This window comes from Poecilia reticulata, linkage group LG16 (assembly GCF_000633615.1).
Source record: "Poecilia reticulata strain Guanapo linkage group LG16, Guppy_female_1.0+MT, whole genome shotgun sequence".
NCBI lineage: Eukaryota > Metazoa > Chordata > Actinopteri > Cyprinodontiformes > Poeciliidae > Poecilia > Poecilia reticulata.
This window is the reverse complement of record NC_024346.1, coordinates 25,885,040-25,912,790: the sequence shown is the minus strand read 5'-3', so window position 1 is coordinate 25,912,790 and position 27,751 is coordinate 25,885,040. Positions and strand designations below refer to the sequence as shown.

The window sequence follows — 27,751 nt, the reverse complement described above, 5'->3', positions numbered from 1 at the left end:
ATAAACTTGATTGATTGATTGATTGATTGATTGATTGATTGATTGATTGATTGATTGATTGATTGATTGATTGATTGATTGATTGATTGATTGATATGTACCACAGCGTTTTGAAATGACAAGTGCTCAGAGTGGCTCCAACAGCAGGACTCCATGAACTATTTTCTGAATTTTTCACTTAATTAATTGATTACTTAGGGGCACTAATAAAACATTAATGTTTCATCCAAATGGTCAAGCAATTAGTTATAATGGGAGGTAAAAAAAATGGACATTGATGCTTGTAACTTTCTTCCCCCAATACACATAAACTATAGAAAAGAGAATGAATGCTATTTCTGTGTATCTTTATCAAGGGTGTGAAGCTGGTGTGTTACATAAAGAAATGATATAAATATTTGCATGTGACTAGTACCTCATCACTGTCGTAGACTGACTTTATGCTAATAAAAAAATGTTTTTGTAATTACAGCAGTAGAAATTATCTTAAATCTGAACCCTGGGGAATCTATTTCTGAGTTGGTTTGGCAACTAAGAAGTTGTAGTTGTTAAATCTTTGTTTTTATAAAGACAAAGAATAACAATGTAATTCACTTGCAATACAGTTTTCCACACTAAACTGTTTAGTCTAAGTTTAGTCACATTTTAGTCAACAGGGTTTCATTTAGTGGCTTTTTGATGTAGTTCTGGCTGTTTTAGGAGTGAAACCAGCCATTAAATACTGTACAGCACAATGATAACGCTACAAATCATTTTAGTTCATGGAGATGGGAAATCTTACAGAGCTTCTCCTGGAAGCGACTGATTCTACATCCTCTTTCATGTTCTGTCTTTGAATGCTGGGCTTTCACACACACACGTTTTTCTGCATTGAATATAAAGTTGTTTTCAAAAGGAATATATAGATTGGAATCTAACCCTTTTTTTGTTTTTTAGATTTTTTGAATACGTTTTTTTCCCTCAAAAAGTCCCAAATCGAAGGTTTACACTGCAAAAAATCTCTTCTGCAATTACCGATAAAGGGTACTTACACAACAAATTGAATGTCAGACACAGCTTTTTTTTAGTTTCCCTGGTAACTTCTAGCATATTTTGTCAGGGAAAGAAAATTTGAAACACATTTTTTGTTTTTTTTTTATCATTGAAAGGTTTAAAACCTTTGTTTTGTGGACTTCAATTCCCCCCAATGCCAAAGGTGGTATGATGATGCTCTCTTATCTAGCAACAATATGCCTCTCTGCTCCTGTTCTGACACGCCGTATTTCTGTCTGCTTCCTGTGGGACTCGGCCCACGTTGAGAACAGGAGCGGTTTGCGGCTCAACAGGCGGAGGTGAGAGGAAGGAGTGAGGACGGGTCAGGGCAGAATAATTCATTGCTTTCTGCTCCTGCCGGTCTGCCTCGGCCCGTCTCTGCTCCGCCTGCCTCCCAGCAAACCGAACAAACACGACTGGCCGAGCGGCGTGCGGGACAGAGAGCGCACGCGTCTCAGCAGCTTTTCTGTCTGATGATACCAGGCCGTATATAACCTCAGTTTATTTGTTTTGTTCAAAGGTCAAACATGACAACTAATGCAAACAGATGGAAATAATCCACTTTTATTGCATAATGTCATCTTAGGTGTAATATTGATATTTTTTTAATTTAATTTTATTTTTTTTAATTATGTAGTTATTAGACCTCCTTCCCTCTTTTTACATCACTCGACAGCCTTTTCTAATGACAGTCGCTGCTACTGTTGCATTTGTTGCTTCTGTTTTTCGAGTCTGTTCCTAAATGATCCATGTTGTATATAAATAGTACAACGCTGAGAATATGAATACGCATTCAAAACTGAAGATCATTTAACATTTTCAGTCAAATTTAATTTGATAATTGATTAGGTCAAAAACACAACTACTACTATGACGTATCACTACTCTTACTTCAGGATTCTCTACATGCTTTACTGCTAGAAGAACAAATCAAAGTGATACTTCCTGTTTGTACACAAGCTTTGCTCTAATTTCCTTTTCCATCTGCTGAGCCTTTTGGAGATCAAGTAACTATACAGCAAGCACTGTATGTTGTCACTGGAAGTATTGTTCTAACATACACTGGATGTGTGTTATCTACTGTGAAAGAATTAGTTTCATAAGTTTGATACTGAGAATGCCAGAATTTCACATTTTTATAAATCTGATGGTAAATCCATCCGTTCCAGATTCTGGTTATGCCGTCAGTCATTACGCAAAGGCATAATAAGCAAAGCTACAGCAGTTCATCCATTCATTATCAACAGGTTAATCATTACACAGTTGCAGGTGCAGGATGTGGGGGGTGTGGCCTGTCTTCACTGATCCATGGGAAAGAAATAAGAGCTAAAATTAGGCTAAATGTCCCCGTTTTTGGTAACACTTTATTTGAAGTGGTGTGCATAAGACTGACATGACTCTCATAATAATGAAGGAGTCTTCATGAACGGTTATGACTTTTGTCATGATGTGTCATTCGGTAAATAAGGACACTTTTAATGCAAAGTTGCTTTAAAAGTCCATAAAAGTGTCAACTTTGCATTAAAAATGTCATCATTTACCAAGCGGCACGTCATGACAACAGTCATAAACATTCATAAAGACTCCTAAGTGTCATGTCAGTCTTATCCACACCCCTTCAAATAAAGTGTTACCCAGTTTTTCTTAATTACATCTCAAGTCAGACACAGACACACTTACATTCCACTTCATATTGACATGGATGACAAAGTTTTCTTCAGTGTTATTTAGTTGTGAGGATCAAACATTAACACCTGATTTACTTCATCCATCCATCCATCCATCCATCCATCCATCCATCCATCCATCCATCCATCCATCCATCCATCCATTTTCTTTACACCCTGGTCCCTCAGTGGGGTCAGGAGGGTTGCTGGTGCCCATCTCCAGCTAACGTTCCGGGCGAGAGGCGGGGTTTACTCTGCACAGGTCGCCAGTCTGTCGCATATTAATCTTTCCACTCAGTCTAATTTTTCTTTATCACATTTGTTTGTCATTTTCAACTTGCTTTCTCTGAACACATATTTCTGGATTTCTCTCTTGTTCAGCCCCAGATCTTTGTCTTTGTCAATCATGCAAAGCTTCCAGCCGCAACTCTGCCTGTCATGCGTTTGTCTTCCTGCATCTAAATTCCGTTTTTAAATTTCTCTGTCAGAATTCGAGCCTGATTTCCACCCTCCCCCGTATTCAGTCCCTTTCGAAGCTGTCCTTGATGAAACCTTTGCTATGAAGTCTAAATCGAAAATGTCTAAACTCCCCACCAGCATTATAAAAGCCATCAGCTTTTTATTTGCATTTTCCATCAACTCGCAAACACGAACATCAGTGGCATCACAGAGGCCATAGAAAATTCATTAAAAACACATTTTACAAACTGGAAGTCTGTTATATTTTTGTCTTGAAGATAAGAAACCGACACCATAAAGTTCATAACAGGAACCATACGATCTACTGCTGCCCTCAAGCCTTTTTCTGCACCCTGCTAATCATCTTTAATGCAATATTCAGGGCAAGCTCAGTTAGATATTCCTGTTTCCACATCGTGTTAACTCTGATGCTAATTCCTGCTTTGTGCATCGTCAGAGGAAGCAACGAGAAAATTGCACAAGTCAACTTGATTTAGCAAGGAAATGCAAGTGAACCTTTGTTGGTCGTGCAATTGTGAAACGAAATCCCAATGAGAACATTCCTGTGTGGTCAATTCCATAGAAATCTACACATTGCCGTTGCTCACACTGGATACCAGGCAGGCTGTGAAAAGATGTCGTCATTCTTTCTGGTCTTCAACGATGCGATTGATGTTTTCTTCAAGGATAAGAGAACGTTCAGATCTGAGTCGGTCTTTGTCAGAAACCGGCCGGTTGAAATGGCAAGACTGTTACAAGTCGCTTTAGTAAACGTTTGACCTGAGAGTGACAGGAAAACTCTTCGGATGCTTTCAAAGCGTAGCAGGCGGTGGATGATTTCATCAGAAGTCAAGGCCAACGTGACTCGGTCATGCAGGTGTGTGTTGGGCTGGTAGCTGCTGGATTCACTGGCTTTTTTTTTTTTTGCGATCTAAAGACATACAGTCTGCAAAGAAAGAACTTGTGAGTTTTCTCTTTCTTTATTTTTGTCAAGCAAAGATAATTCTTTAAACTGAAAGTGGGAACCTTCACTGCCAGTTCACAGAAAAAGACCTAAATGCACAACACATGGCAGAAGTAGCGAGGTTAGTAGATAAATAAACCTGGAGGAGGAAGAAAAAGAAGCGAAATATCATGTGAACAGGCAGAGGGATCGATATTCAGACAAACCAACGCAGGCGGACATCTGGCGAGGAAGAATGTATGACCTGACAGAGAAACTGGGAAGAGTTAGACAGAGGCAATGGGCAAGATTTATCAAAAGGTGAAGAAAAACAACAAAACAGAAAGTGTTGCTTTATTTCCTACATACACTAAATACATACAATGTCTGAACAATGGACAATATGGACCATCTTAATAAGTCCAACATGTAAAATGGTTTAAAAAACATCCAAAAAAAATTATGGACAACCCTGATCATGAGACCGTCTTGGGAAAACAGAGTTTCTTCCGTCAGAGGCTTCTTCAGATTCGCTGTAATACAGACGTCAGCAGCCACCATCTACAATGAGTCTTTGAAGAATCTGAATTAAAGAGTTACAGCAACATTTAATTTCCCTTTGGGATAAATAAAGTGTTTTTGAATTGAATTTGAATGTTAATTAGCTGACAGAGTGTTTGGGAAAGAAAAATGGTAGAGGAATTGATAAGGTTGTGCACAGAATATACAGTATGAAACTGGAAACACCTGAGGAGTGCAGTTAAGATACACAAGAGGAAACCTGGTAATAGGTAACAATATTTCCATAACACTGAAGAGCTGAGAGTGTGTGAAGCTATGGAGTTCCTTCATATTTTTTTGTAGACTTTTCTGGAAACTGTTGGCTTTTAACCATTACAGTTGCCAAATGGCCTAAAGAGAACATGGCCCAGTTCAACAGTACGGAGGTTAGTCTATGTCAGACTATATCACGTTATCTTGGCTTTAACTCCAAAAGCTCCTTTAAATTTTTACCACTAGATTCCAAAGTGAAAACATAGCAAGTTTTTAAAAAGTTATGTCTTTTGCTAAATTTTTCATCGTGCCATTCATGCAGCATTTAAGAATCCTTTATGGGCATACCCTAATGGAGGAAGTGTGGACAGGTGGTTTTCCAGCTGGGTGGAGGATATAGCAACAGAGCACCAACTTGATGGATGTAGTAGCTGAAGGATATAAATGTGAAAGGGAGAGCTAAATATTGAGGGTTTTTTTAAAACACCTTTCAGCTACAGAGGTAGACATGACAGGAAGTTGAGGGAGGATCTGCTAAAATAAGTGGTGAGTGTGATTAACAGCATACATGACAGCTGTGTGGAGACTGATGGAGCTTCAGGGTCATTTCCTGGGATTGCTACAGGAAAGCTGTCAAGAAACAGAATAGAGGTGAACACAAAGGATACCTAAACTTAAGAATGAAGTCAATTCAGAACATTAGACTTTTCCCCTGTTCACACAAATAAAACATGGTCCTTTAAAATGTATCCACTCATGAAAAACCACAGATAATCGTCTCTGTCATCTTGCAGCCCCAAAATCTTTAAATCACTCTGACTCTGTGTTCCAATTGGGACAATAAAACTTTCAGCCAGATGGCGGCGCCAGTTTTAATATTAACTACTAAGACTACCTAGTATTTATTCTATTTTTTAGCCTTGGTCTTTGAATCAGAATAAAATATCAAGAAATAAATGTAATTTAAAGTTTTCTACTAACTGTAATAATCCACAATATGGTATTTTTTTGCACCAGTTTGTATAGTTATTGCTTTAAATAAAAGCTGTAAGACTCTGTTGTTCAACATTTTTCCCCATTTTGATTACCTTTGATTTAACATAGAGTTGTGTCTGTTTTAAAATTGTGATACAATAGAAATCCCAGCATGCATCTCCCAGGCCACATGGTGGGATGATTGGTTGGTTTTCCTGTAGCGAAAAAGAAAACATCCTAAGTTTGAGTATTTGCTGTGCAGGTGTGCGTGTGTGTTATGTTCATGTATTTTTGGGTTTTCTCTAGACTCTTCTCTCTCAATCCAAACTCGTCCATGCTAGCTTTTTGGTGGACCTCACATGGGTTCAGTCGTGTGTGCGGCGACTCTCCCGGTGCAGGGGGATGCTGGGACACTAGATCCCCTGCTATTCTGAGCTCTACAAAGTTTGCACAGCAAAATGACTGATAACAGTTAGTCTGAGAATCCACTGGGATCATCTCTTCTGCATTGTGCTTTCAGGCTTTGAGCAAAAATGTGACGCATGGCTAAGTAGAGCCAGAAAATGCCTCGGATATGGTGTTTGGTTACTTTTTCTCATTATTCACAGATGCTGCACAGCCAAGCTGTGACTTTTCCATGTCAAATCATTCAGCTTTTTTAGTCAGAGCTTGTGCCAATGTGTAATTGATTTGTATTTTGCGTTCGTGCCTCGTGGCTTTGCTGTCGATATCAGATGTTATCGCAGTTTTTTTTTTTTTTTCCAGCTTTTACCTGATTAAACCTGAAACGGTAACGTCAGGTAATCCAAATTATTCATGGGCTTTCTTTGAGTTCACCAGCTCGACGCTTGAAGAGCTGTGTTGAAGCGATGTTTGCTGGAATTCTGACCTTGAAATGGTGAGATTTCTCTGAGATTTCTCTTCCTGGCAGAGGCAGCGTTCGTACGTCTGCGAATTAGGACAGATGGGAACGTTGCAGCCAAGCGGTGAATTATTTAAGTTATAATCATGACAATTTAACTAGCTTAAAAGTGCTTGTATAATTCAATGAATGAGTTTAAAGATCTAAACGTGACGTGTTATTATTACTGATATGTTGCTTTCTGTGTTTTCGGGAGTTTAAATTATTATTTCAGCTTTTGTTGAATTCAACATTAACAGAATTTCCCCCTTAAATCCTCTGAAATGACTGAGGTGGAAAAATACACAAGAAAACATAGCTGGAATATGAAAGATTTCATATTTTAATGAACACTCGAGTATAAACATCTTGGCGTATCTGTTTACGGAGACAATATATCTAGATATGTTTTTTTTTGTTTTGTTTTTTTTGTCGTTTAAGACTTTTACTCTTCATTTGGAAATACTAACAAGATAAGATGTGATTGTGTTCGTTGGGCAAACCAAAAGATTTCAAATGATTATTGCAAAACACAAACTCCATGTCCTAATGTGTTTTACACATAAGTATGTCAAGTGTGAGACTAAAAAATATGTTCGGATGCACATCTTTTTTTCTCTTAACAATGGTTTAGAAGGAAATTGCTGCTGAATGGTTCTATTTGCTTTTCTTAAGAGTTCAGAAATATATATTCTTTATTAGTTTAATATGTTTTTTATTTCCTGACGTGGCCAAACCTTGGAGTCGCGCTAATGGAGGACAAATTAATGTGGTCGAGTGCGTACATATGTTAATAAGAAACAAGGCAGTCCATCTGCTATGTAGGCATGAATAGTTTCAATTAGGATAATTACCTTTCAGGGAAATGCAGATGTGAGGAAAAGACCCAGATTTATTTCTGGTAAGTAATCAATGAAAACATGCGGCGATACGTAAAACATGATTCTGTGACGGTCAGCATGCAGACGTCCTAATTGTCCCCGTCTGTCCTCATCTGTACCTGGTGAGAATGGACGATGGACTATCTGAGTAAACAACGGAGGATCAGAGGTTTTATTTCTAGTTTGGAAGAAGGGAAACATGAATCACTGCCTTACTTTTAGCAATAACAACAACCCAAAAAATAAAAAATAAAAAGTCCACGTCTCCAACAATGTAGACAGCAACCATTGTCTTTGAATAACCCATACAAGCTTAGCCCCCCATTACTTTAACTGAGACCTGGCCTTCTCCATGACAACGTGTTACGGTATCTCTGTTGAAATCAGCCCTGGGGTCTAAACTAATGGGCTATTATTCTAAAGCTGACATTGTAGAGTCATTTTCTGTGCCATAGCCTGAACCCAGTGGTAAACAAACCGCAGGCAGGCGCTGCCAGCATACCCCCCGCCCCCAACCACACACACACACACACACACACACACACGCACACACACACACACACACACACACACACACACACACGCACACACACACATACACACTCTCATTCCTATCATAAAAAACAACATGTACATCACAGAAACGACCGCGGAGCTTTGAGGCAGAGTGGACCGAACTCCCTCCACCCCCCTCTGCCTCCTCCCAGGAAATACTGCCGAGCAATCACTGTAAAGTTCCCTGTTTAGTACTTGTACTTTTTAATGTTGCGTAGTTCATCCGGGCCCCTGTCGTCCTGTGTACCGCTTTTAAACCCGGGGACCGTGTTTCGGCATGCTACGTTGCTAAACTCATTAGGTGGAATGGGTAAAAGCAAATGTGCTAAATCTCAACAAGTTAGCCGGGGTAAGCGGTTCCATGGTAACAAGCAAACGTTGAGCGATATCAGGCTGTAGTCTGCAGCTCGTACACAGATCCAAATCACAAGATCTTAATGTTGGAGTTGGGCAGCTGCTGAGTTTCAAAAAAACGTCATTTTGCGCTATTAAGTTGTTATCATGCACATAATAATGAATTGATTTAGTCGGGTTTATTTGGATGGCACATTGCAGCAACAAGGCAGTCCAAAGTGACTCGATTCATAAAAACATCATCCAGTAGCCAGTTATGAAAAAAGCAATATGCATTACATTTTGTCAAATGCCATCATCAAAATCATCAAGCAAATATACATCAAATATATTGATCAGTGTTCCAGTTATGATGAATCAAAGGCAGCTCTAAACAGCCCTCACTTAAAGGAGCTCAGTGTTTAGGCTGTTTTGCAGTTTTCTGGAAGTTTGCTCCAGATTTGTGATGAATGCTGCTTCTCCATGTTTGGGTCTGGTTCTGCCTCCCCAGAACCAGACCCAGAACCAGGAGGAGGCCTGAGTGTTGATATGTCTGAAACACTGATATGAACACAGCAGGTCTGTAAATGTTTTTTGGTGCTAAACCTTTCAGCGATTTATAAACTAACAAAAGCAATTTTAAAGGCTGTTCTCTGAGTCACAGGGAGCCAGAAGAAAAACTTTTGAACTTGGTATTTAGAAATCCCCAAAAGATTTTTCTCCAGAGAGGAGTTCCAGAATAAAAACAGAAATCATAGAATCAAGAATCTTCTCCTTTTAGCAAAATGTCCAAAGTGCCCCATTAAAAAAAGAAAGATTTTCATTTGTCTGCAGCAAAATAACTTCTATTTGTTCTACCTTGCTTAAGCTTATTGATTTGTCATCAACAGAGGCATCCACACATTTGTCAAGTGACAAAAAAGTTGAGATGGCAACCTAAGTTGTTTTACTGCATGGCATGTATTTGTATCTACCCCACATTACTCTGATGTTGCTAAAACAAACGCATTAGTAAGTCCTCCTGTGTATATCTAAATCAACTTATAAATCCACATCCAGGTGTCTGCCTCAGAGGTTCATCAGGGAACATTAGTGAACAAACAGCATCATGAAGACCAAGAAACATCGAAAACGGGTCGGGGAGAACGCTGGCGACAAGTCTAGAGATGTTTCTGGGTGCAGAGCAATATTTTAAGCTCCGAATATCTCATGGAGCTCTGCTCAGCCAATTATCTGATAAAGGAAGGAGCTCTAATCTGAACTGACAAAGTGCAAAACATTAATCAGAGAAGCAGCCTCGTGGCATTACATTTCACCTCAAACACACAATCCCTGCTCAAAACATGCTAGGGTTAGCATCACGGGATGAGGATGCTTTCTTTTCCACCAGGGACAACAGATCTGATCTGAGTCGATGGAAAGATGCAGCTACAAATAGAGCAAGAAAACCTGTTAGAGGCTGCAACAGATTTGAGACGGAGGCAGAAGTTCACCTTCCAGCAAGACAGTGAGGCAAGCAGAGCCGCAGCGGAGTGGTTCTGAAATTGACCAATTGACAATCTGAGGGGGGAAAAAAATGAAAATCACTGTTGAATGCAATCTGGATTGGGTCCTTGAGCTATTTTGCTAAAAAAAAAAAATCTGTCAAAACTTTCCGTTTGTTGATTTGCTGGTGATACACTCCAAAGGTGTTGTGGGAAAAGGTGGCTGTGCAACAGATTGATTGGTGTTGCAGTGTGACGAAACGTGAAGAAGTTTCAAAGTACAATGGATCCACAATATCTGAGGAGGTCAGAGAAAAGCTTATAATTAAAACTCAGAATATACATGCATTGGTACACGCAGTGGAAATCAACTTTACTGTTATCTCCTGTTTTGGAGATACAGCCAATCAGAGCCAAGGAAAGCGAATGTCACTCCAGGATTGGCTGTATGGAAAATGCCAGCCAATAGTATGTCAAGTACCACTGTACCTGGGGATGTCAGCTTCCTCATATGGATTTTCTTATGTATAATAGATATGTGAATTGGCAAATTATTCCACAAATAATGTTGCATAAAGTTCCACAGAAAAATCTGTCTGTGATCATCCCAAAGTATGAATAGGTGGGGGTCCGTTTTTGCTTTTTCTGTGGATAAAAACATTTTTACAAACAAACATCAGATTCATTTATAAGGTCTCTCCTCTAACTGCATTCAAATCATCTATTCAAGTAATAGTGCAGTAACTAACTATATCTTAAATTATAAAGTTTCTCAAATGAGCTTCACTTTTTCCTGCAATTACAAGGAAAATCTTCACAACATGCATTATAGTAACACATTGTTACTCACAGAGAAAGAGAGACACTTATCAGTATAATGCACGACTTTCTACAGTTCTCCTAACATCACTGTTTAAATTGAATTATTTTAATGAGCTGTTTGTTTCTTCCTGTGGTTGGAGTTACAGTCATAGAAAGACTTCCTGTGTCATGACCAATGGGTGCTGCATCTCTGCTTCCGGTGTCGACCGTTTAATTATTTACAGTATTTGTTCTTCCTTAGGTTCAGTTCTAAGTTTATTATTATTGTTGTTGTTATGTATTCCCTTAGATTTTGGTGTTAGAGCTTTGCTTTTCATTGACGTTTCTGTTCCTCTTTTTTAAATCATTTCTTGGTTTATATCTGTTCGTTTCAGTTTATTACTCGGCTTAGTGAATGCATTCCCGTCGTTTGTGCTTTCGACTCGTTTCCTTAGATTTACGTCTCTCTCCTTTGCAGTTTTTCCATCCTGCTTTCCTCAGCCCCTCTCTCTGTATTCTAACTCATCTCTCCTCCGCCTGGGCTTCCCCTCCAGCTGTTCCTCATCCCCTTCATTGCACCCACTCCACATGCCCTGCTGCTCCCCCTGCTGTAGCATTGTGTGTTTCTCTATGATGCTTCCCTGTCATCAATCTTTTATTAAGCCTTCCATTGTGGTTTCTGTGTTTTTGATCCAATCCCCTGACAGTACGAAAACATGAGAATGAATTAATATGCCTTTTCAAATGGTGAAAGTTCCATTAAAATGAAAGCAAAAACCTTCTTTTAATGTGCTGGCATGTAATATTTATTTGTTTGTTTTGGCATGTTGTAAGTGTCTAACTTACTTCTCTTCTGACTGCAGCAACACGTTATCATTACTATACATGCTAATTTAATGGGACTGTAATTACACTCATCCAGTTTATTGATATTGACCCACGTCATATTAATGTTTATTTCTGTCAGGCTGTTGCATTAGTTAAAAAGTATTTCGTCTGCCAGGATGTCCAGCTGAGCCAAAGCTGCCAGTGTCCTTTCGCGTGTCAGAAAAAGATTTCCACTACATGAATCACAATTAAGAATTTCCACATAAACGCACCGCTGCCATGAGATTTACGTGCATCGCCTCGCACAATCCGATAACGTCTTTGTTAAATCTCGTTATTGAGATGCTGTGTCAGCAGCACTGCCACAAGCTCGTCCAACTTGGCATGAGCGCTGCTTGAACTGGCCGGATGAGATAATTCTGAGTAATTCAGCTGGAATTGTATCGACCGTTTGACAGATCGGGTTAGTTCAGATGGTTTTAGATCCTTAAAAAAAGTACATTCGTATTTTGAACACTGCATTTTAAAGTAATCTCGTGGGATAAACATGTGCTGGATGATCTTAAACACACACACAGAAAAAAAAGAAACGGATGAAATGCATTTGTTTTTTAAGTATCCAACTGGATGGGATTGCTTTTTGGCATCAGCTGGTTCTGCAGCTGGTTACCATGGAAATCCAGTGTGCAGGGCGGTGGAGAGACGCTACTAAATGAAGATGTTTTGTTAGGCAACTTTGTCTGCTTAGCCAAGTGCTGATTGATATTTGAGAAAATACAATTAAAACAATTATTTGTTACATTAAAAAAAACAACTAAAATACAAAATTATAAAACATACATAATTTAAAAATTACTTTAAGGAGCACAGGTATGCAGAGATGTATAACTGAGAGAAAATGTGATTTTGCTTTTTATCTCTGCAGGGTGAAATTGATGGTATTTTAGTTGCCATAGAGGTTTTATTTTAGAAGTACTTTTTAAAAACATATCAAATAGTTACATTGCTCTCAAGAGGCAGGAAATATTGGGTTTATCAATCTGAGTAAAAAAAAAAAAGGCATGCCGTAAATAAAAGGGGAACTTCAGATCCAAATCTTTCTCAAGCTTTAATCAGATTTCCCCTCTTTGTCTCTTCCTTAACTTTTCCAGCATCGTCACATCGAAAACAAGACTAATTTCGAGCCGCATGAGGATCTAATTTTAGGTTCTTGTCTCGTTCTCAAGCAGTTGGGCCTCCACCTGGTTTACAAAAGCATAAAGTGCGGTGGCCGATGATTACGAGCACTTTAGTCTTAAACCAGGAAAAAATGACATCTAAATGATACGGGCTGCGTGGGGTGAGGTTAATAGAATCTTTTGTGATATTTTTGCATAAAATGTAGATGGCGATTTGCATAACAAAAGGAGTATTGTGCAGGGACCAACATTCTCACCAGAAATCTAACTCTTTTTTTGTTTTGTTTTGTTTTGTTTTTTTGCAAGCAGTCTGCATAATCAGGCGGAGCTTTAAGCCCCTGAAAAGCCTGTACCACACTTCAAGGTGATCCGTCTGATGATATTACTGATCTGGAAGACATTATGGGGGTTCTGCATGAGCATAAGAAAGGACAGATGAGAGAGTGTGCCTCTGGGAGCCATTTCTAACAACATAGCTTCAAGTGTGAAGATAGGAAATTGGTGTTTGTGAAGCTTTGGGGGCATTTTTCTTTTTTTTCTTTTTTGGCTCTTCTTTTCATCCTACTGCGGTGCTGGGTGGATATTGTGATGTATTCATGCCGGTTTGTGTGTATAAAACTGGTCAGGTTGGAGAGAGAGGAAACAGGTTGGAGTGAAAAAGCAGGCAGAGGAGGATGGGGGGATGAACATGAACTGGGATTTGGATAGAGAGGGCTGGACGTACATGAGGTGACTAAAAAAAAAAGCTAATCATGCCTAAGGACGAAAAGATAAGGCAGAGACAGCGCAGAATACGTAAAGGTAGAAGACGTTCGACCTCCAAGTTGTGGAAGTCAGAGGCATTTCAATGAAACACCCAGATTCAGTGTAGAAACAAGTTTTGCTTTCCATACGAGAGCTTTGAGGAAGGAAAACATCCTGAGTTGATACAGCTGGGCAAAGAGAGCAGGACACCCCTAAACGTTCTTTAAAGCATGGTGGTTTTTGATGGTAGACATTAATATAGCAGGTTCAGAACGTAAACTGTTACTGGATCCGTTCACAAAGTGGGCCGGAGATGTGAGGATCGCACTGTGGCGTCGGGTCAGGAAGGGCTCCATCTCCTTGTTGCGGCCATGTTGGCACCGAATGAGAAATTCCACCAAACTCCGTTACCCACTCAGACTCTAGAACGATTTCACAGTCCACTGCAAACGTGTCCGTGCTATAGAAACTTTTACTTCTTTCGTATTTCATGTTACACAACCACTAATCTCAGCATACTTTATTGCCACTGAAATCCTTTATAACTCCTTCGCAGAAAACCTCCTGCAAAATCTGGCTAATATTTGATGGCAGCAGTAACTGCAGGTGATGCATAAATTGAGAGACGAAAGGGGGGAAAGTATCCGAGCGAGAAAACGTGGCTCAGCAGCCGCATAGCGATTGAGATGGCTCAGCGTAAGTCAAATTAAGAAGAAAAGCCTTGAAACTAATTCTGACACAAAATAAATGTTATAACTGAAAGATCTGTGATCTACGAGGCTCTAGGAACTACACACCTGCACACACACTTTATCATCAAGTGGTTTAAAAGTAATAAAAAGTATTTTAAAGTCTATTGTGGATTTAACAAGAACCCAGTAAAGAGAAGTTACATTTCTAGAAATGCTATCTGTGTTTGCACTACATATGTGCGCTATTCTTTGACATTATTCCACCAATAACTTCGGGGGAAAAAAAACACAAATTTGCAAATTGGATGTTTCCATTAAATAAGAAATTAATTAAAATCACATGTGAATAAGCTTCATCACGTGATAAGTCGTTACAAATCATGGCAATGATGAACGTGAACCTTTACGTGGTTGAAAGGAAATATTCATGAGGTATATTCATGGTTCAGTCACGGCGCTGGAAACGTTGGAAGTGAGTTGAAAACAATTACAGGCAAAACATTTACAGTTCAAAGAATTTTTAAGTGAAAAAAAACGAATTTACAACAGGATTAATTTGTTCACTTTTGCAAATACTTAGTCATTTTTGTCAACAGTGGAATATTTTGCTTTTAAAAACAGTTTGTTTTTTTTCTGCTCTTAAATAAAGGCTGTTAGTTTTACTTTACCAAAGTGAACACCCTGAACCTGCACAGATAGCAACATATCTTTGTTTTGTGCTCTTTTTTTACAGAATTTGCGTTCAAACTTAGAATTCGTATGCAGCAATTCTGTAAAATGAAGTTAAAAATGTCTTTTATAACAGCTAACGATTCCTAATAATTAACAGAGACCCAAAAAGATGACGACAGGAAGACAGAAAAGAGTGAACACAGAGACGAGGTGCGTACAAAAGTAGAACTGTGTGTTGTGAAGTGGGTAACGAAGAAATGCTGAGTGCCAACATCATCACAGACACCGTTAGGCGAATCACTTTAAAACGCTGATACGATCCACTGGACCCATCTCACGCAAAAACAAGCGTCTTAATTCAAGATGTCAACTGTGACTTCTGAAAGTTGATGGAAACCAGACGCGTCGGAGTCTACAGAGCAGCAGTGTTGTTTTATTGGGATTTATTAAGCACAAACACAAACGGAAAGAGAGACTACGCAACGCGTTCCACCTGAAGACGACTTTCAGGGGCCGAGGAAGAAGACGGGAAAAGTAACCTTTTAATTAAAGTGTCTGTGTATTAACTGCTTTCCCTCTGAGAGCGCCGTCTGCTCCCGGAGCACTCAGTTCATTAATCAACAGAGAAAATGAAACAAGAATTGTAATTCAAATCATCCTGGAGTGAGCAGGACTTAAGGAAACTTTACCTGACACAGAACTACTTATCCAGACACGTTGTTGTGATCAGTTCAAGTGCATTTCAGTAAATCAGAATGTTAATGTGGACTTTATCTTATTAGAGTAATTCACAGAGTGAAACGCACTGCATGGATTAATTACACAGAATGATGTTTTCAACCCTTTTGTTTCGGTTAGTTATGAGGATTTTTTTTTTTTCTATCCACAGCCGACAAAAATGCATTTCATTTATCTTGGAGGTCAGACTGAAACACCGGACTGATAAAAATACACAAACACGGGCTTGATAAAAAACAAATTGTTAAAAGCTGCTTCAATGTCATTTTTAAAAGGCGTTTTTAAGCTGACAAAAGTTGTGTTACTGGTGTAATGTGATGCTGTGATTTGAAGACCTATTCAAGGTGCCTGTTATTGAAGGTTTTTTCATCCCAATTAGCTAAAATAAAAGCTTGGAACACATCACTACCTGGAGTCAATGCGGTCGGTCTTCATTTAACCCTGAAAGTTTGTTATTTCTGTTTTATTTGCTACATTTTGGTTTAGGCCGAGGGATGAAGTGCAAAGAAAACACTCTACATGTGGAGGATTTGAAAATTCAGCTTCCAATAAGATGCAGTGACTGTAAAGAGTGTAAAGATGAGTTTAACATTTCTGAATTTGGAACTAAATGACAAATAGCTGCTGTTTCTTCTTATTATTATTTTTACCATCTTGAATATAACTGTCTCTGGATCTGGATAATCTGCTGCATCAAAACAAATCCATGATATTCCAGTTTCCTTTGAAAGGAATCAGAAATTGATGCATGTTGTCTTCTCAAAAATATGATCTCCTCTTATTGCAGGAAATCATAAGATCTCGTATCTTCTGTCTGCTCCTTTTCCAACAAGTAACGTAAAATTGCACATCAACGGCCATGATTGTTTGTTTTCATTTTGATTTTTGCTTGTTTTTACTTGTTGTCTGTTTGAAATAAATAAATTAAAATTAAGCATTATCTCCGTTTATTGATTTACTCATTAGGCAAAATTTAAAGGACTAGAAACACCAGGCTTACGTCAAATATTGGCACTTGACAAAAAAAAAGTATGACTGATTAAGTTATTTACAAACCTGGAATATTTGATTTAAAAGTTAAAAGAAACATGATTTTGTTTGTAATGTATCTTAGAGGTTTCCTGTTTGAATTAAATTATTGATTGCCTCTTGATTTTGCTGTTATTGATTTGGTCAGTGTCACTGAGCGCTCCGCTCCCTAAGGCGCTTCTAACTAAGATGTGTCATGATTATTATTGAATTACTGAAATAAATGAGCTATTTGATGATTTCCAAATCTTGTTTGAAGCAACCAGTAACCAATATAAATCATTCAAAATGAAATAAAATGTTACATTAAACCGTATCTATTAGGAAAACTGCATTTGAGCTTGACAATCATTAATAATGGTTATAAACTCTGAACTTGTTGTGCTTAATGTCTATTTCAACAACAAAAGACTAGTTCAAACTATAATGCTACTGAGATTTATTCCCCTTTTTTCATAGAATTTAGCATTACAAGTAAAAATGTTTTCTGAAACACACCTTCCAGGTCTTAGTCTAACAATTTGAAAGAAGTGGGAAAAAGTGCAAAGAAAACAGTTTTATTTCTGAATTCTTTCAATAGTTGCTTATCTGCTGAGCCCAAGGTTGTTTGCCTTGGCCTCGAAGACGGCGCGGCTCTCGCCGGCGAAGTTCAAGGGCAAGTTTTCAAACAGAAGATTCACAAGATAGACGGTGACCTAGGACAGCTTCAGATTACCATCGCTGCCCCGGGATGTCCCGTCCGCCCAGCCAAAGCCGCAGCTGAAAGAGCAACGATGGCCAATCTGTCACCTCTGATGAACAGAGTGTGTCATCACACACACGCACACACACACACAGGGAGGTGGAGGATGAGGCCGCCTCATCTTGAGAGGTTAAAAGACGAATATCTGAAATATGCCCAGATGGAGAAATCATATCACTTACAGTTCCACCTCAATAAATTAGAATACTGTCAACAAATCAATTTATTTCGTAAAGTAAATCCAATAAATTACAATAATATACATAAAGAGTGACATGTTCAAGCATGTATTTCTGGTTAGTTTAGTAATTATAGCCTACATTCAGTTTCTCTTCAAATTTGAAAATAACCTGAAGCCAAAAATGGATTTAAATGTAGATAAATACAGTAAAATGTAACGTCCAGTAAATGCAGTTAAAACCTGGACCGGGTTTGAAGAGTTGCTTTTTATGTGGCTCTGCTGTGGTGGTAAAGTTTCTAGTTTTTGTTTGTTAGTTTGTTAGTTTTCATGCCATCTCTGTTTTTTCTTCCACTCAAATTCCCGTTACCGTGATCGGACACGGCACGCTGTAAACACTCAGCTCTTTAGCATTGAGCTTTTGTAGCGTACGGTTTTTCATTTCATGTTTTATATTTCATTCACTCAATAATAAACCTGAAGAGTTCATGTAACAACTGAGAGAAATGGTGAATGAAAAGGAGCAGAAAGACGTACAAACTCGTATCTGCTCCCGTTCACATGAAGAGAACATTTGCTATTCAACTTAGACGGATGTTACAGGCTTCAATTACGCAGAAAACACATACAAAGATATATAAATGTAAAAAATACACAACAACAAAGCATCGGCTCATTCAGTGCCTTGTCGTTTCAATACAATAACGTAATGACTCAAATTTTTCCAAATGCAGAAAGAGACTTAGTTTTATATCACTGTCAAGACTGTTGCATAAACTGACAAATTTAACTAAAATGCATCTTTCCACTCTCATGGTTTTAAATCTAATATTTTCTTCTTTTTTTTTTTGTTCCAGTCATAGGCCACAGCAGCATTTCTGTTTTTAAAATAGGTTCTTAATTTTCTCATTGGTGAAAATGTGGATTTTCTTCAGTTGTGAGTCGCCCTCATTAATTAATCATCAAAGTAATTTAACAGCGTAATTTAGCTTAAGCAAAAATGTTGTAGGTATTTTTTTTTTCCCCTACGTACATTTTGACGGGTGAAAAGTCGAGATCTCCCTCATAACATCAATAACAGCTCACTGAGCCACCGTGAACCAGAAAGTGAAGCATCTAATTGTTAATAATCTGTCATTAACACAAATTATCCACAGCTGTCTCTTACTAAAGGTTTCTGTGGAAACGGCTGGCGCCACAATATTTTTAGAAGTGAAGGTTCATCCAGAAGGATATATTAACGATCTCAGCTGTTTGGTTCTATTGAAACAGGTAATGGGAGGCAGAAGTCCTACTGGACTGAGTCACGTTGTCGCTCCGTCATTATTGGCTACTTACTGATAAGCACCGAAGAATAATCAGATTAGTCATGAAATAATTGTCAACTACTTTAGTAATCGATTGAGCACACAGACTCAAAAAATAAATAAATAAAAAAAATTAAAAATAGACAATTTTGCTGGAAAAAAACCAAAACAAAACTGTTTGAAAAATTAAGAAAATAAAAATCTTTGCCTGACTTTGACTGGACCATGTTAACTTATGAATAAATTATTGTGCTTGAGCTCTGGCCCCCCCATGTTTATAGGTTTTTAATCCGCTCCAAAGTTCTGGTTGAAGAAAATCATCCCCATCGCTTTGTGCTGCTCCCACAGTTAACATGTTAGTTTTCCATTGCGAGTAGCATTCTGCATGTAGGTCAAAAAAAAGTTACACGTATCTTGTCTGACCTGAATATGCCTTTTTGAGGCTTTATTTCAACAATGATGTTCCAATTGCAACATAAATACTTTGAAAACTGTATAACAAAAAAAAACACTTTTAAAATAAATCCTGACTGCATTGTCAAAAAAAAAAAGGCTTGAAGGCTTAATTTCATATTAATTAACATCCAGTTTCTTGCTCGTTAGCCATGCTAGTTATCTCTGGAAGGACTTGGGTTTATGTCATAGTTTTGCTATTCTGCTGTTAAAAACCCCCCCAAAAAACAACGGCAAGGCAATTTTGACTAAGTGATGCGAACATTTAAAACCTGCGTTAAAACCTACTTCTCTAAACTCCCTGTGTGTAAAATGAAGAAAACAAAACAAAAGATACAGAGAAAACACACCTGTTTGCTCAACGTTTGCGGAAGGCGAGTCTCCGCTCAGTCTCATGTTTCACCGCCACTCATAAACGTTCTTCCAGGATTGTCCTGTTTTCACCTCCATCCATTCCTCTCTTACTTCTGACCAGTGTCTTTCGTCCGTGCTGAAGAGAAACGTGTCCGAGGCGCGAGGCTGCCAGCACCGTGGGATGGTGTGTTCAGGGTGATGATGGTGCAGCGTAGGTTCTCTGCCACAGAGATTGTTTTGAAGGTTATAAAAATGAGTTTTGATCTCAACTGACCAGAGTTCCTTATAAAAACGCCTCCAATGTGATCCCTGCACTATTTGTAAAAAAATCAACAAAAAAAAACTGTACACGCAGTCTTGCATTTTTCTCACAGGAGTACCTTTTGGTTTTTTTTTGTTTTTTTTTTGCTACACTTACAATAAGCCGTGTTTGTGCAGTGGGGGGGGAAATATGTGTCTCGTCAACAGATTCTGCCACCTGAGCTGCGGACGTCTGCCACTTGTCCATCTTCCGAGGCTGAACAAGGAGAGAATTACTCAGTAAAACTCAGTAAGACTTAAGTGGGAGAACCTAAAAACGATTCAGGTTTTATGTGTGCTCTTCACCAGTAGCCTTTAAACATGGGGGTTCCTACTTATTCCTATTTACTGTTCCACAAACTGGGTCAAAGACATGGTGAAAATGGGTAGATAGCTCCTCTTTTTCGGGTAAAACTAACACTGATCATCTCCCTAAGCATGACCCATTTAAAGTCCAGACCCAAATCCAATTGGTAATTTGAGGCATGGTTTGATACTTCTGTCCACAGACGCTCTGGTTGAGCTTGACCTGTTTTACAAAAAAGGATTGGCGAAAAGATTTTTGCTTCTTGATGTGCAAAGCTGGTAGACATATCTTCCAAAAGGTAGTAGTACAGTATTACATATTTTCCACAATAAAGTAACTATGTTTCAGTTGTTTTAAATGTGGCTAAAAATATTTTACTTCGTCATTTAAAGCCTTGAAATTGGGACTCTGTCTCTTTAAAAACTTCTGCTCTTTCTGAAACTCTGCCTTCAGATGGTCATCACAACATCGCTCCACTGTTAACCCTTTAGCAACGTTTTTACCAGAGTTGCACTAGGAAGTAGCTCATATAAGTGAGGAGATCCACCAGGTGTTTGCTAATTGCTGCTGGCTAGTCTGAAGGAGCTGAGTGGGGGGGGGGATTGCTGGGGAGGGCTGCTCTGAAGCGGAAGCTCAGAAAATTGGAAACTGCAATTAAGAGGAGGAGCTGCGCCTCGAAGGCGGAGCTAGGTCCACACAGGAGAATGGTTGCCATGGAGAATAAAGGATTTCTCAACCATGCATGAAAAAAATCAAGGCAACAATCCAGGTATGTTTTTAAGGAAGGAATAACATGATGTTAGAGCTCAAAAAAGTCAATTTTACATAATACTGCCCCTTTTACCAATGGGGCTGAATACAAATGCATGCCACACTTATCAGATTTTATTGGGGGAGGAAAGGGGGGACATACGATAAAAGAGAAGACCACGCTCTCCCTGTTGTAGGACATTGCTAGACTATTACATAATACACCAATAAATGCATGTTTCCTCATGATAAAATCCGCTGTTCTTTCTACGAATTTATAATGAAAGTGAAGCGAATCACATGTAAAACGACTGCTGCCCTCATACAGAGCCTAACAGTCTAATCTATTTCAATCATTAACTGTGAGCCAGTATGTAGCATGATACAAGAGAATGCATGTCCGCATGTTTGAGAACACTCTGCCCCCATCTAGCCTGACGGCCCCTACGGGCAACGTCTTCGTGAGTTGGAAGTATTGCGCAACTTCTGACACTTCTTGGTATATAGAGTGACTGTACAAGCTGCGCTGCTGATTGCGCTGCTTGTATGTAAGATCCTGTTAAAACATTGCTACACGTTACACAGAAAATACGTTGCAAAAAAAGAAAGTGTACATCAAGCAGCACACACAACCCTGACTGTAGTCATAATAGTCATGCACAGACGTGCACCAACGCGCTTCTGAAGGCTTCATTTCTCGACGCTGCATTCCGCCCCACCCCTTGCAAAACATCATCATCACCGCTTCACCTCAATCAGGAAGCACGGATACGCTGTTTTTCTTTCTGTTTTTTTAACTAACGGAGACACTTTTTGGGGGGGGTGAGAGCTGTAACCGCTTTTAAATCAGAAAGGAGGGGGAGGAAGGCGCTCTTCTGAACGATGCTGTAAAACGGGGGGAAAAAAAAAAAAATCTATAAACAATAATAATAACTCCACTGTGAACCTCTGCTGAAAGAAGACTTACAGTTTGGTCTACATCCAGTGCAAGACTCAACTGTGGATGTATTTGACACAGACTAACCGGAGAAGGGTATGTTGCACACAAACTGATAACGTTCACTGTTGTGAGAAAGCAGTTGTTGTAGACAAACACATGCAAGCAAGCCACGGTGATGTTAGTGCAGTTTGGTTGTACATTTACATCTTTACGACCGGAGGTTACGTGGTGTAACCATAGTAAACATGTTATTCACGTCGACTTGTTTACGTATAGCGTAAAAGACGTTTAAAAACCTGAGGCGAAATGGGATTTTTTTTTATTTTCTTTTTATGTGCTAATGTATGTATTTTTCAAATCGTAACAAGCTCAGTGTAAAGTGTCTTTAAGCATCTCACAGAACTGTCACTACGCTTGATCTGTCATGTGCCACTGTCGTCCTCCCAGCTTTAACTTCCGCTCCGAACCTCCTTAACAAATCGCACAATTTAGCGATTGTTTAAGCTCTGCCGTTGAACGTCAATGTATTTAGAAAGACTAAGAAACTGTTGAGGACATATGATATATTTCTTCAATTCGGCTTACCTTAAACAGTCGAAGTACGACTACATTCGGGGATTTTTCTTGTTTTGTTATAGAATTCTGACTCGCTGCTACCGGAAATGTGTGCAAAGCTGGAATAAGTGGGCCAACAATCAGCTGTAGCAATACAAGCAGTATTAAATATAATGCGGTTTATTTTAGCATTATTTGTGCCGATGTTTTTATTATTATGAGTCGAGTCATGCAGGGTATTAATCCTGCAGCATGAGACATGAAATAATATTGTGAAGTTTCAGTACGTCTAAATTTGAAAGATTTAAAACGGACTCTGGTGCTGGTGTTTCAGGTGGTTGTTTTTGGTTTTGCTTCTAACCAATGGTGCCCACATTTTGGTCATGTGCTACTTGCTATCCCGAAACAATATGCACACAGTGTCAGTTTTATTCTCAAAAGCAGTGTGTAATGGGTTATTCTGAGTGTGTTACTATTTATAATCAGAATGATATGCAATACTCATTGATTTTTCATTTGAACTAGCGATGTTCTGATCAGGCTGATCCCAGCTGATACCAATTTCTGTATTTCTTAGCGGACTTACCATTCTAATTCCAACATAATCCACATTTCATACATAGAAATGTAACGTGTTTCTAATGGATGCCTTTAACCTATGTCTGATTGATTTTAATAAACTCAAAACACATGCATCGAAGGAGATGTTTGGTGGGTTTAGACAACAAATGGTCTGATTTCACATGTGCTGGAAAGACGAGAAAAAGAACATGTTTTCACAGTTTGACCTGCTGACTGCCAGATTGGAGGCGCTCAAGCAAAAAATGTCTGATTCCAGTCTGCTGCCAGTTTCTTTGTGCCTCACTAATAAGAGTGCTTTAGCTTTTATTCTTAAATACTGTTTTCTTAAATCTGCCATGCATTAAAGCCCTTAAAGCATTGAAATTCATATATTTCTTCAAGAATTACAACGCATTTCTGTGTGTACATTTGAGTATGCACAGAAATGTACAGCTTGAATCAGTGGGATATTAGTTGATTCAAGGAATATTAACATAATTGTATGTATTCAGTATTGTATAAGTATTATGAATGGATACTTGAGAGGTATTTATCAAGCATGAGATTATAAACTGATGATCTATCTATCTAAAATTATAAGTTTCTGTTGATTGTTGTGTTTATAGATGGGAATTTAAAGTAGTTGATCATTTTAAAGATTATAATGAATTACAAAAAAAAAAATTCTGATTTTTCAGTGTTTTTATCAGCTGCTCTCCAGTCTGAGCCGATGAAGGGAAAAATTGTCAGACTCCGATCCAATCTGTTCGATTTGTAGATTGTTACTTAAGTTTTTGTGTTTTTCTAGAAAGTCGCTAACCCGTTATTTGTTGTTATTGTTGTTGCGTATGGTGCAGGTTTGCGCCAAGCGGTGGACAAACTGGCTTGCTGTCAATCAGGAGGCTTGTCCGTTCAACGTAAAGCCTGTGAGAAACTAACCTTTGAATAACACTGTTACGCAACAATGCACAAAAGACAAACACTCACCAGTAGAACCTACACCGGCTCTTTTGATTCACATAAAATTCAGTCTTGCGGTGACACTGATAGCGGACAAATCAGCCGAGTCTCTTGCAGCGAAGCCTGAAAATCACGTTTGAAATTTTAATACGGTAAACAACAGCGGTGGCAATAGCTGTTTTCTATTTGCTTATTGCGGTTGCTTTCCATGTGCTTTAAATAACGCACTCACACATGAGTGACTATTTTTGGTTGAGCTACACAGATTTAGAGCCAAGCTGAAAACTTGCTGCACTTTCCGTTTCTTAATTCCAGATAGAGATCTCTTGTTCGTCTTAGTGGCACGTCGGGGGGCTTAATGATTGAAAGCGTTCAACATTTGCCATAACTTACTTCCCCATAGTTGGGAGGGGGTGGAGAACATCATAGTTTGCCCACAGCTACCTGAGTGGAGCGGGGAAGGCCGTTAGAATGCTCTCCATTAAATTTCACAGGATTTGCCTCAGCCAGCGGGAAGAATGTCAAGAGGTGTGTGCTTACACAATCACATGCCTCGCTCGGCATTCCTCTGCCTCTCAAGAGCGCTGCGCGGTCGTGTTGAAACCTTTCGCCTCCCCGTTCTCAGCTTTCTGTGCCGAGAGATGTTTGTTTTCCTCCTGCCCGCCGAGTGCACCACATCCACATGGTACATCTGCCGTTTACAGGTGACAAACTGAGGTTAGTTCACTTCCGTGCTCTCACGCTCGTACTCTTCCTCTTCTTGTTCACTTCCCGCCTTGTCTGCGTCTGTTCTTGTTCTTGGCAGACAGGTTGAGTTGCATTACGCACTGCAGGAACTCCACCTGTGTATCGCCACAGAGGCTTTGTTTGGATTTGCCCAAGGTGTGGTGCTCTGTGGAGCATTTCTTGCCATCGCTGGTTGTTGTGTCGTGTTGTGAAGTATTGGTGTTGTAGGGTTAAAATATCCCTACTGTTTCATGATTATTTTTATTTTTTATATATATATTCAGTGGTAAAAATGACCTTGTTTGACAGTTTTGTAAATTCAAACTTCAATATGGTTATAAATGTGAAGTGAAAGGAATTTCATTTTTACTCTGACACCTACAGAGTTATTCTTTGTAAAAGTAACATGATTCCCAAGCTGAAACGTGGTGGCAGTATCATGTATGGGTACTCTTCTTCACCAGATAGCAAAACCTGTCAGAGGGGGGCAATGCACTTTAAAATAAAAAAAATAAATAAAAAATACTTTTATTTAAGTATTTATGTCAGCTTGAGTCATGCAGAACTGATCTGACCATTTCCATAGCAATGATCAGAAGCAAGACATTGCGCGCCAGAAGTCCAGTGAGCTTGAATCTCAAAGCATCGGTCAGCATCCAGACAGTTCTTGGAGATTCAGATTTGGGTAGAGCGATAATGTTTAGTTTTTTGAAGGCGCCCATTCCCTTGTTTATCCCACTTGGTTGGGGCATTGGTTATACTGTAACCACGGAGTTGAAGAAAGTATATGATCGTTACTTTCCAAGATTCTAACGAAGGTAACCATCAGGATGACGAGGACAACTTGTTTTGGACAGGTCTTCCATCCAATACCAAAGAACAAACTGACCAGGCTGGGGAGGTTTGTTCTGAAAAGACGACGGATGTCTGTGGGACCTCAGACTCTATCTCGTCGTCTGTACGAGGCAGTACAGACGACTGTCTCGTACATCGTACAGACGACTGTCTCGTACAGACTGTACTGTCTCTGGACAAACTGACCCGGCTGGGGAGGTAGGCTCTCAACAACCGACTGAGAGTGTACGAGACAGTAACGGGGAGAATCGTATTGTCTTTGAACAAACTGACCCGGCTGGGGAAGTTTGTTCAAAGACTAGGGTACACCGTGAGTTTGAGAGAACAGTCACAGAAAAATCTAACCCGACTGGGGAAGATTTGTCTGTGGCTGACCTCGCAGCCAAAGCTGTGACTGAAGTGACTGCACAAGCTTTGGTTTCGTTGGTTCCATCTCTTTCCTTTACAGACAAGATTTCTCTGAAGAACACTTTTACTAGTGTCTTTCAGACCCCAGGTCCCTGGATGGGGAACGTATTTCAGACGGAAATGGAGTTAATTTTGTCCCAAAGAACATCTCTAAATGCTAAGATTACAATATCGTTCGAGGTTTCCTGCTCCCCTGACATTAATTCAGTAGATAGAATTGGCTCGGATATCCCAGATCTAGGGAGGACAGCAGTTGCAGAACAAGGACAAGCGAAGGAGAACTGAACTTCTCTAACGAACTCCACAACAGCTGGGTGAACGCTGCATTCCAGAGTGTCCTAAACCTGAGCGTCACCAGGCGGTGTCTCGCTCAGGAAAGGGTTTTTCTGGAGGCATCATCCATCCCATGCTGTGGGAGTCTCATCCTCTCAGCTGTCCATCAGCCTGGCAAACATTTTTGTCAGAAAGACCTATCCCCAGTTCTGAAGGGGCTGAGGGAGAAGAAACTGCTGTCAGACGTGGGAAAGGACTATAACATCAAATGTTTGCTGGAGTCTGTGCTGGTCTGGTTGGATTCTTTTGGCAGTTCTTTTGACACAGAGAGAGTGTTATATACCAAAAACTCTTGCTCAAACTGTGGAACTACTTTCCTTGAGCTCCTGAACAACGCCCCCCTGGTTGCCCTTCCACCGACAACTTGGTTTCCCTTTTTAACATGTGGTTGGATTTTGGGTGCAAACGTCGCTATTCAGGTTGCAGGTCAGCCTTGCAGAAAAAATATTGCCTGACCGATAACGTTCTGGTGTTTTTTCTGCATAGGTTGACCAGGAAATACTAAGTAGTTTTCAATCAGACCGTGGATGTGCCTGCAGAATGTGAAGGTGGAACGGAGAGGCACCACCTGTCCTCCGTCATTTGTGGGGATTCAGAGCTTACAAATTTCTACTGTTATTTAATAAAAGGAGAACAAACCACGAAGGCTGGCAATGAGCATGTCTTCATTGCAGACAGCAACTGCAGTAAAGACATGTCCCAAACTGGATTGATCTGCATATACGAGAAGTAAAGAAATGATGGGACACCTGATGTTTCAGTTTCTCCAGCCTCTCCTCTGAAAGATGTTAAAGGTGCCTTTGGAGAGGAGCTAAATTATTAAATTCAGAAGAAGAAAAAAATTATAGAAGACCTAATTAGTAACCACTTTGAGGCTGGAGAAATATGACTGGGACCAAACATGTGTCTGACTTAAATTTATGGGACAAAAGGGTAAAAAGATTTGACAAGTTTCCTGTTTGCAGGTTTCTTTCCGGGCGTTCCGGCTTCCTGCCACAGTCTGAAATCACCACTGTTTAGTTAATTGGTCTCTAAATTCTGTTACTGTGATTAAAACATTTATTTTTGTGAATAGAACCGTTCAGTGGGTTTGAATCCCTGCCTGGGTTCTTCTGTCTTCATAGGTTCACATGTTCTCCATAGATTCCACAGTGGGTTCTTTCCGGGTTCCTCCAGTCCAAAACTTTGCCCCATGTCTTCTCCCCTCTCTTTTGCTCAAAGTAGTTTCGGCTACTAGGGCCAAAACTACTTTGAGCAAATGTCAAAAATACATAAATATCAAAAATCTGTTTGCAGGTTTCTCTCCGGGCGCTCCGGCTTCCTGCTACATATATAT

At 39.4% G+C, this 27,751-nt stretch overlaps 1 protein-coding gene and 1 long non-coding RNA gene across 6 annotated transcripts in view; one reads left to right on the top strand and one right to left on the bottom strand.

The window, feature by feature from the left end:
• The window catches only part of LOC103478276 (myelin basic protein), a 98,500-nt gene that overhangs the window by 4,961 nt on the left and 65,788 nt on the right, over positions 1 to 27,751 (top strand). Inside the window, exon 1 of one of the 5 annotated variants that reach the window (XM_008431996.2) lies at positions 21,658 to 22,110. The exons of 2 other annotated variants lie outside the window; for them this stretch is intronic. Coding sequence is in view for 1 of the 3 variants with exons in the window: in XM_017309440.1 (XP_017164929.1) it covers positions 24,776 to 24,810 (35 nt within the window). In the remaining 2 variants the exon portion in view is untranslated. Of the gene's footprint in view, positions 1 to 21,657; positions 22,111 to 24,684; positions 24,811 to 27,751 lie in introns of those variants that run through there. 2 more of the 5 variants (XM_017309440.1, XM_008431997.2) reach the window with 2 other exon arrangements.
• On the bottom strand, positions 17,499 to 24,703 carry LOC103478273 (uncharacterized). The gene is made up of 4 exons (XR_535773.2): positions 24,634 to 24,703; positions 20,139 to 20,237; positions 19,717 to 19,940; positions 17,499 to 17,573 (listed from the first exon to the last, which is right to left on the bottom strand). It is a non-coding gene; the product is annotated as an uncharacterized LOC103478273 (long non-coding RNA).